Raw genomic sequence first — 10,714 nt, 5'->3', positions numbered from 1 at the left:
TATTATCTTTAAAAACACACATTAAACTATCCAAAAAGCAAGTTGATATAGTACAAGATTTAATGTTTAATAGATTAACAAGTAAATGTCTTCGAATATGCAATGTTTGAATTACTTTTATTCTTAGTTGATTGTTTTCGAAGAACTATGGGCTTTTTATTATTTTTAAGGAAATGATGTGTTCTATATTTAGCAATACTACCTTGCGAATATCTCTATCTAATATTACTGATGGTATATATTTCTAAACTCTTATTCTTATTATTGATTACATAATAGTTATTTATTTATTCAGTAAATTTACCATCTTTAATTTTTTTATTTTTTTACAGGTATCACCAATGAGAATTTTAATCTCTACACAACAAATAACACAACAAAGATTGACCACAAATTGTAAGTTTCATTTTTTTTAACTAGCCATGTTACTATCACTATTATATCATATTATATATTTTTTTTTTAAAGTTTAGCTATCTTAAAGGAAAACCGAATGATAAGAAAAATGGTTTGTAATAACAAAAAGAAAAACTCCTCCCAAATATCTTGTCAGTCTCCACATCATAATACAACTTTATATCACCCTTATCATACAATTAATTGTAAGTAATTTTAAATGACCGGCTTGGGTTCATGTTTAATTTAAAATAATTGTAAGTAGTTTTATTGAAATTTAATTGATATAAATTAAAATTTTCCGATACATATATTGCGATGACTGTAAACCAAAGTTAAGGAAATATTTAGAGAATTGTAATTTATATGCTTACTTAAAGTAGTATAATTGCTTATATAATATGAAGCCATTATCTATCTTATTATGTATATATATGTGTTTATTTTATTTTGTTTTATTATATCTTTGACCAAACCGTGTGTCATACGGGTTCTAACCTAGTCCTATCATATCATATCCTAAGCTTCTAATAAAAGTAAATAATTGTGACACGTGTCGCATATGGTTAAACCTCATAACTTTTTCCTCTCCTAAACTAATATCTTAAGTAACACCTCTTACTCTTCTAATAAAAGAAAATAATTGTGACACGTGTGTGTTTAAACCTCACAATTATTTTTCCTTCTAAACTAGGATATTAATTAACATTAATATATAACATATATCAATAATTATGCATTTTCATTTTACACTCTATTTATATTATATTTATACAATTTTATAAAAACAAATATTAACATATTATATTACTATATATTCCAAAATATATTTGGTAAAATTTATAAATCAAAAACAAACCTTGTTTAATAATGATTGAAAGAATATATTTCAAAATATTATCACTAACATATAATACTATGTATATTGTTGAAGATTGTAAATAAGAACAAAACTCGAATATGCTTTCATTTTATGAAGCAATTTTTTTAATCATTAAATTATAAATATATGCTTAAAAGTCAATCCATTTTTATAAAATCAATTCATTTATCTATTATTATTATTATTATTTGTAAATTGTCGTATAAATTCCAAACATATGTTTTAAATCTATCCATTTATTTTTTTAGTTAAATTAGCAAACCATATATATATATATATATTAAAATGTAAGGATAGTATATATCAATCACTTTCATATATAACAAAATTTATCATATTTAATTTCTTGGTTTTTTTATCAAGGATTGTTTCGGGTTAATTGTGGAACTTAAACTTGATTGTTATGGGTCAAAAGTTGGTAAATGGAGTGTTTGGTACAAGTTAACTACATTTGGGTTAAAATTTGTTACGGGTCAAAAATAGGTAATTTGAGTATTTTTAAAAGTTTGATAATGCAAATAGCTTTATCGTCAAAGTTGTTTTCAGGTTTAAAGTATTGACTTGAAAATGCTAAACGGATGAAAGTTAGAATTTTAAACGTGATTCGGGTTTCAAATTTATTTTAATGGCATTTTTGGAAATAATCAAAAGGTTCGGGATTTGAAAAATTGACTATTTTCCCCTCGACTATTAAAATTTAAGAAAAGATGGTGAACGCTTCCGACATGCCACCCCTAGGCCTATTGATGCTTCTAACTTTTATCAAATTTGAAACACTTGTGTCAGCAATAAATTTTCCTTCAATTATGATCAGAATTTTGCATGGGAAGCGTGTCATACAAAACTATACTCAAGTGAAGCAAAAATATTCACAAAATTAAATGGGTTAACATGCTATTTTTTTATGTTATCATTATGGCAAAGTCAAAAAGCCTCCTCAAAATATTTTTCATGGTATAGCTCAGAAAAGCTTAGTTCTTGAAGAGTATCCGTCGTCACAATTTAATGTTAATACATTTTCCCATATACGTTATGTAATTATTTGCTTTATATTTATAACTTTATAATTTGAATCATCCCGGATGTTACACGGGATCTAAAGCTAGTTTAAAGTATAAAAGTATATATGTTTAAATTTATTTTGAAAAAGTAATTTTGAACAAAAATAAACTTCAATATCGTTTTTTTGATATCATAAAACAAATAAAAAATAAAAATTTAAACATTCAAAAAAATGAAAAAAAAAAATTAACAAAATATCTATTGAAACAAACTTAACAGTTTTTAAAAATTTGAACATTGTGAATATATATATATATATATATATATATATAATTTGAATTTCAGTTTTTATATAACTCAAATACTCATTAGAGTTAATATTAACCTATAATTGGTACTCCTCACTTCTAAACGTAACTAAATAAAAAGTTTGTCATGATTTATTCATAACTTATAATTATAATATGTAATTTTTTATATTCTCTTCCCCTTATCATATATAAGACCATCTATACTTCTAAATTAATGAGAAAATTAATTTGCGATTAAACAATTACGAATAACTCATCTTTATCTGGATAAAGCTCTTGATCAAGAGTCCTGCTTCTACTAATATTCCAAAGGCTATAAATATATTCATTAATCAAATCAAGAACAACCTCAACTAAAACTCCATCGCACTGCAGAAGATGAAGTTGTTTAGAGTTCTTGTTGCCATCTTCATCACTGCATGTGTGTTGCAGTCGTCATCTTTGGCGATCGAAAGCAAAAGGTTATATTTTCTTCACAAGAAGCAGCATGCATGCATGCATATATGCATGGTGTTCATCCCTGTTTTTCTTTTCTTTTTGTGTATATTATTTTTCGATTCTTGCAGTCTTATATGGTCTATCTGGGAGGACTAGATCATGAAATTGAAGCATCTCAGATTCAAGATTCTCACTTTGAGTTTCTTGGTTCAATATTAGGGAGGTAAATTAAATATCTGTGTACAAAAACAAAACATAATTATAGGTTTACTTTATATCAAAATACTTATTTTTTGCTTCATTATGTTTTGATACAGCAAAGAGAGGGTTGATGAGGCCATGATTTACTCGTACAATAAACAGTTTAACGGCAGTTAAATTAAATATCTGTGTACAAAAACAAAACATAATTATAGGTTTACTTTATATCAAAATACTTATTTTTTGCTTCATTATGTTTTGATACAGCAAAGAGAGGGTTGATGAGGCCATGATTTACTCGTACAATAAACAGTTTAACGGCTTCGCTGCTCTTCTCTACGAAGAAGATGCCGCTAAAATTGCAGGTTTTTAATTATCTTTATGTCAATGTTGTTATAATAAGTCACTAAATTGCATGGAAATTTTACCACATTTGTGTCATGTTGAGCATCCGGATGTGGTGACCATGATCCAGAATAAAGGGCGAAAATTACACACAACCCGGTCTTGGGATTTCTTGAATCTTCAAAAGAATGGTCTCAGCGGTTCGTCCTCTTTGTGGACTAAAGCAAGATTTGGTGAAAACATCATCATTGCCAATCTTGACACTGGTAACATGTTTTGTGCCCGACTAATGATCAATTTTTAGTGTAATTATATTTTAATTTTCTAGTTTTTATTTTATAACTTTTTCGTATTTAAGGTGTTTAGCCCGAATCGAAAAGCTTCGATGACATTGGTTATGGGCCAATTCCATCTAGGTGGAAGGGTGGATGTGAGAATGGAACCTTAGTTTCTTGTAATAAGTAAGCATGCATATTACTTCTTTGTTCTTGTCTGTTAAAATATACCAATATTATTACATTTGTTATTTATTGATGATGTCGGCAGTAAACTAATTGGTGCCAAGTACTATAACAAAGGTTACCAAGCTTCATATGCAAAGTTGGATCCTTCAATGAACAATGCGCGTGATCACGAAGGGCATGGTAGCCATACATTATCTACTGCAGGTGGTAACTTTGTTCCAGGAGTCAGTGTTAACGGAATCGGAACTGGAATCGCTAAAGGTGGTTCACCACGAGCTCGAGTGGCGGCTTACAAGGTGTGCTGGCCAAAAACCCGTAATGGGGGAGAATGCGATGATGCACATATAGTCAAAGGGTTTGAATCAGCCATTCATGATGGTGTTGATGTGATTTCGGTATCTCTTGGTGGAACCCCTGCTGATTACATGGATGATGGTCTAGCCATTGCCTCATTCCATGCTGTCAAGAAAGGTGTCACTGTTGTGTTTTCTGCGGGGAACAGTGGGCCCACGCCTGGATCAATCACCAATGTGTCTCCTTGGGTTATAACCGTCGGGGCTAGCACGATTGACCGCGAGTTTCAATCCTTTGTTCATCTTGCTAGCCGGCTTAACTTAAAGGTTCGAACATCCATAGTCTGTTATCTTGTTTTCCATTTGGGCAATAAATTAATTAGCATCTTGTTTTTCTTTGTTGTGTATTTAACTATTTATAATAACAGGGATTGAGCATGTCCAAACCCTTGCCGCATTCTGGATATTATCCTCTAATTAATGCTGCAAATGCCAAAGCTGAAAACGCAACGATGATGAATGCGTAAGTTTTTATTTTCTTGAAACACTTTCTTAGTTTCTGGCAGTTATGTATTAATATTGATTGTGTGCATATATGTGTAGAACGCTTTGTGCTTCAGGTGCGCTTGACCCCAAAAAGGTTCAAGGAAAGATATTGGTGTGCTTAAGGGGAGTATATGGTAGGGTCGTAAAGGGTAGAGAAGCCGCACGTGCTGGTGCCGCTGGCATGATTCTTTGCAATGATAAAGCCAATGGCGATAGCATAAACGCTGATCCTCATGTGCTCCCAGCAACACACGTCACATATGCGGATGGGCTTCTTATCTACGCTTACCTCAACTCTACCAAGTAACTACCTTTTTACCACCTCTAAATTTTCTATTACTTTTGTCTCTATTTTTGACATGATAAATTATGTTGATGAAGTGAACCACTGGGAAACTTAACTCCTCCTAAAGATGCTATAAACACAAAGCCTGCGCCATTTATGGCCGGGTTCTCGTCCAGAGGCCCGAATTCAATCACACCAGAGATTCTTAAGGTTTTTGTTCTTTCAAATATTTTGGTTTGCATGTCATTGGCTGAAAATTAATATATCTAACTTTATGAAAATCAACAGCCTGATATTACCGCGCCTGGAGTGAATATCATTGCAGCGTTCTCCGAAGAGCCAGAACCAGTATCTCCATATAACTTAGAATCAGGCACTTCAATGTCTTGCCCACATGTTGCTGGAGTTGTTGGTCTCCTCAAAAGTGTCCACCCTGACTGGAGCCCCGCTGCCATCAAATCCGCCATCATGACCACAGGTAAACTTAACTGATTAATTGTTGCTAACATGTTATTTAATAACTGATTAACATCTCGCGTGTGTTGTACAGCAAATACAAAAGACAATACAGGAAGCCCGATGCTGGACGAAACTAAAAATGAGGCAAGCCCATTTAGCCGTGGTGCTGGCATATTGATCCAAATCGCGCAATGAATCCTGGTCTCGTGTATAATTTAACTGCAAATGATTATCTTGACTTCCTGTGCACTAGAGGATATAACAAAACCATGATTCAAAAGTTTTCTGATCAGCCTTACCAATGTCCTGAAAACAACAGCATCTTAGACTTCAACTACCCTTCCATAACCGTCCATAAACTTAACGGTACTGTCACCGTAACAAGAAGACTGACGAATGTGGGGCCACCCGGCACATATACAGTTCATGTTAAGAGCCCTGCTGGGATATCAGTGGATGTGAAGCCAAGTACTCTTGCATTTGGGAAGAAGGGTGAAGAACACAAGTTTGAGTTGACGATGAAAGGCGAAGGCACAAGTGTGATCAGTGATTATGTTTTCGGGGAACTAGTGTGGTCTAATGGCAAACATTACCATGTGAAGAGCCCCATTGTGGTTTCTGTGGCCTAAACCGGCCATATTGTTACTTATACATCAGTTTTTTTTTAAGTTTTGACTTATCCTAGAGGTATTTTAGGATTTATATGTAGGATATATGATGTAGTGAGCATTGTTATTATTTTGGATTTATTATGGTTTTCTTTTACGGAATGTGAGTAGCTTTATAATTCCAATTCTCTAACAAGGGTTATCTGGTGATTATGCTAATTAGTTTGAAAACTTTGAAATATCCAAAAAACAAAGGGTTTTATACTTAAGTTATCTTTATACCACACAATAATTTCATCTAAACCCAAGATAGATTGAGTTGCTCTTGTTCACAACTCTTTACATATTCTAGTAATTGGATGAGATTTCATTTACTTGTTAATCTATGACCAACACACAAGGGTGAAAGTGTACAAAGCAGGTAACTAGAAGCACCCACAACAAAAAAAAACCGTCACACCAGCTTCACCTCAGATTCCAAACTTTTCTTAAAAACCTCAATTACTTTCGCAACAAACCTTCACAAATATATGCGTATGTGAGAGGAGTGACCATAGGCCCACGCACCTCGTCCACATACCAGTCTGCAACCACAGACCTCCGCCCGCAGACTCTGCTCCACAACGGTGGGGTGAGTCCCACCATAAGCTCGTCCGCCTCCCTTGCCGCCTCAGACGGACCTCAGGGGCATAGCCCGATGTGGGTGCTCTAAGAACAGGCTGGGAATGAGAACTCGAATGTTTTGTTAAGAATGACACATAATAAAGAAAAAATAATCTCAACTTATTATGTTGTTTTAAGAATGACACATAACAAAGAAAAATATAACATTCATGTTAATTATAGAGTAAAATATGGTTGGTTTTATGCACTCCTACAACTCTTGTCCTTTGTCCAAGTGTTGGATCATTATATCAACCTCCCTTCATCACCAAATTAACATAATTCATGGCAAATGTTTATGTCAAACTAACTTACTTCTCTCCGGCCACCTGAATAAACCACCATGAACACCGTCGACATCCAAGATCAGCTAGAAACCCTCACAATCTCCCCCATCAACGTCAAACTAAAACGACTCCCCCACCTCGCCGACTACCTCCCGGCCCTCCAAACCAGAACCAACCCGTTACAACACAACACGTTTTACCACCACTCGCACCAAGACGGGTTCTTCATCTCGCACTCCGACGTCATCCTCCGTCAAATTGTTTTTGACTTTTCGGGTAACTTCCCATCATCAACACCGCATTTGGCATACCACAATGCCGGGCCCCGCAAGGAGATCTTGTTTGATCCCAAACAGGTGCGTGCCGCCATTGTCACGTGTGGGGGGCTTTGTCCCGGTTTGAACACGGTTATTAGGGAATTGGTGGTTGGGTTATGGGAGTTGTATGGTGTTCGGGAGATCTTTGGGATCAAGGCTGGGTACCGTGGGTTTTATTCAGGTGAGCCGATGCGGCTTGACCCGAAACTCGTTCATAATTGGCATAAGAGAGGTGGGACCGTGCTTGAAACGTCTAGAGGAGGGTTTGATCTTCAAAAGATCGTTGATGCTATTGAAAAGCGTGGATATAATCAGGTTGGTCATTTTGATTCTTGAATGTCTACAACAATTAAATAACAGAAAAACAAAACTATATTTTTTCTATTTAATGGATCACTTATTGGATAAACGGTTCACAGTAAAACGGGGAACGACCGGCTTCATGTTGAAACATTTAACCACCAAACCGTAAAACCTAACTGTGAACCCGAAGGTTTGGATCTCAAACTGGCCAATTGATTTCGGTTCAGCCAGTTTGATCACGTTTCAACGGTTTTTTAACACCTATAAATTGCAAATATCATAAAGCCCATGGTAACCCAACTCGATGTGAAACAGGTGTACATCATCGGAGGAGATGGCACTCTTCGAGGGGCGGTAAAGATCTTCAACGAAATCCACCGCCGCAAACTAAACGTTGCGGTTACCGGAATCCCCAAAACAGTCGACAACGACATGGGAATGATCGACCGATCATTCGGATTCCAAACAGCCGTGGAGATGGCCCAACAAGCAATAAGTGCAGCCCATGTAGAAGCCGAGAGTGCACCCAACAGTATAGGCCTGGTCAAGCTCATGGGCCGCAACTCGGGCCACATCACCCTTGATGCAACCCTAAGCAGTTGTGATGTCGATTGCTGTTTAATACCCGAAAACGACTTCTACCTCAAAGGCAAAGGCGGTCTGTTTGAGTTTATCGGCAGTCGTTTAAAAGAAAACGGGCACGCGGTTATCGTGGTAGCCGAAGGAGCGGGCCAAGATATTATTCCTAGGCCTGATTCGCAAACCCAAAAAACAGATGATTCAGGGAACCCAGTTTTTTTAGATGTCGGGTCATGGTTAAACACCGAGTTAAAGAAATGGCGGGACCGGGATCATAAAGGCGAGTTGTTTACAATTATGTATATCGATCCAACTTATATGATACGTGCGGTTACAGCTAACGCTACCAATAACTTGTACTGTACATTATTGGCCCATGCCGCTATACACGGGATTATGGCGGGCTATACTGGGTTTGTAACGGGCCCGATAAACGGGAACTACGCGTACATTCCTATGGATGAGGTGGCGAATGCTAAGAGCCCGGTTGGCACTAGTGACCATAAATGGGCTTGGGTTAGGTCGATCACGGCCCAGCCTGATTTTCATAGAACAGAACCCAACCCGAAACATTAATTGTTATGTCAAAACAATGAGTACATAATAAAAGCCACGTCAGCGTTTACCTAGTCAGCAAGATATTTAGGTTAAAGTAGAATGCATCATACATGTTCATTTAATCATCAAGCACTATAGTGCTTTCAGTAACGGTTTTCAGTTTCTTCAGCTCGGTCAATGCAGCGGTCAACGGTTCCTTTACTTTGCTTTTCTTGGCCTGGAAGAAAAGATAGCTTTTAAAGCAAGTAAAAGAAAAGGTATACAAAGATGTATCGTATGTATCGTACCTTTAACGATGGCATGAAGGCAAACGCTTGTTTAGTAGATTCAGTTCCAGTATTTGCAATGACACATATCTGAAACGGTATAAAATTTTAAAAATACAAATTTGTGTTTTAAAAATATGTTGTTAAGGTTTAGATTAATACCTCGCCATCAGAAACGTCATGTTTTTTGAGAGATCTAGATTTAAGTTAAAAATCAACAACGATTACAAAGAATGAAGACAAAAATGGATCAAAAAAGAAATAATAAGCAATTAAACGTAATGCATATAACTTTATGAAGGATACTCAAGTATTTGTCTAACAGACTGCGGGTTGGTGTAGAAGTTGCATGTGTTAGCATACTGTAAAGCCCTGTCAAATGAACTGGAAAAGGGATACAAGTTCAGCAATGTATCATTTTGAAACAATTGTGACCCGACCCGTTGGACGCACCTTGGGATTTTAATTGTCGGATCCTTGGACAGTAGGACCATGTGGTCTTGGATTCCTTGCAAGATTTGAGCAGCTTCACAGTCCATCACACATGTGGCATTTTCAGGAAGCTCTCCATAATAATAATTTTATCAGCTGTTAAAAAATAATACATAGAAATATTAATAATAAGTAAAACAATACTAACCTTCTTCAACCTTGAGCAAAAGTGCAGGAGGTTCTTTCTTTGAAGATCCCCCCTTTCCGCCCTTGCCTTGAGATATATATAAACAAGCATTGCCCACAAAATATAAGCAACAGAAATTGAAAGAATAATGAAAAGCGAAAGGAAATATAATCATACCTTTACCATCTTTCCCATTTGACTTTCCATTTCCATTCGTCTCAAACTTCTCATCAAACATATCTATAACACAACAGCAAAAATATTCCGAAAAAACTGTGAATTTTCTCGATTATTCACGGTCCAGTTTTGACAGTTTTTAGGTCAAACCGTGAGCCAAACAGTTAGTAGCGATTTTTGGTAAACCAAAACCAAACCGCTGGAAATTAAAACCAAACCGAACTATACACATAGCAATAATATTAAGAAAAAAACTGTAAAATTTAAGGTTATTCACGACCCAGTTTTGACAGATTTTAGGTCAAGCAAACTGTGATGATTTTTGGTAAACCAAAACCAACTTGTTTGAAAATTGAAACCGAACCATTATCCCTAAACGAGAAACCCTAGAATGAGTAAGAAAGAATTGAAGTGAAATGGAACCTTCGGAATCGAATTGAACTTTCCTTCCTTTGGATTTAGCAGAGCCGTCATCTTTCCCTTTAGAAGCTACACAAGAATTATTCATCAAATTAAAGCCCTAAAATAAAAAATGTAAATTTTGAACCTGGAGACTTTAGAGCAGATTTGCCCCCTTTTCCTCCTCCCTTATCTGCCATTTTTGTCTGCTAAGCACACACACGGATGAACAAATTGGAGATGGTAAGTGGGTTGCTAATGCAATATGCTTTTCTTTTCTTTTATATGAAGGAAAATCGGCACCTTCACCTGCC

General features: G+C 35.6%; 2 protein-coding genes and 1 pseudogene across 3 annotated transcripts; 2 read left to right on the top strand and 1 right to left on the bottom strand.

Annotated features, from left to right (window-relative positions):
* The first annotated feature begins 3,011 nt into the window (after positions 1-3,011).
* Positions 3,012-6,253, top strand: LOC143599806 (subtilisin-like protease SBT5.4; annotated as a pseudogene). The gene is made up of 11 exons (XR_013147356.1): positions 3,012-3,053; positions 3,159-3,253; positions 3,499-3,594; positions 3,676-3,842; positions 3,935-4,037; positions 4,123-4,660; positions 4,762-4,856; positions 4,937-5,182; positions 5,261-5,375; positions 5,454-5,643; positions 5,716-6,253. The product of XR_013147356.1 is annotated as a subtilisin-like protease SBT5.4 (transcript).
* Positions 6,254-7,238: 985 nt separating this feature from the next.
* Positions 7,239-8,957, top strand: LOC143599804 (ATP-dependent 6-phosphofructokinase 2-like). The gene is made up of 2 exons (XM_077077675.1): positions 7,239-7,814; positions 8,118-8,957. Exons 1-2 carry the CDS (start codon positions 7,239-7,241, stop codon positions 8,955-8,957), a joined length of 1,416 nt encoding a protein of 471 aa, XP_076933790.1.
* LOC143599805 (DNA-directed RNA polymerases IV and V subunit 4-like) lies at positions 8,879-10,605 on the bottom strand. Its single transcript, XM_077077676.1, has 9 exons — positions 10,549-10,605; positions 10,425-10,490; positions 10,002-10,064; positions 9,846-9,911; positions 9,659-9,770; positions 9,512-9,589; positions 9,368-9,401; positions 9,227-9,295; positions 8,879-9,156 (listed from the first exon to the last, which is right to left on the bottom strand). Exons 1-9 carry the CDS (start codon positions 10,598-10,600, stop codon positions 9,058-9,060), a joined length of 639 nt encoding a protein of 212 aa, XP_076933791.1. The 5' UTR covers positions 10,601-10,605; the 3' UTR covers positions 8,879-9,057.
* Positions 10,606-10,714: the final 109 nt, after the last annotated feature.

Source organism: Bidens hawaiensis, unplaced genomic scaffold (genome assembly GCF_021521415.1).
Source record: "Bidens hawaiensis isolate Kalapana, Puna unplaced genomic scaffold, B.hawaiensis_p1.1 tig00052911_1, whole genome shotgun sequence".
Classification (NCBI taxonomy): domain Eukaryota; kingdom Viridiplantae; phylum Streptophyta; class Magnoliopsida; order Asterales; family Asteraceae; genus Bidens; species Bidens hawaiensis.
This window is presented reverse-complemented; position numbering and strand designations above follow the sequence as displayed.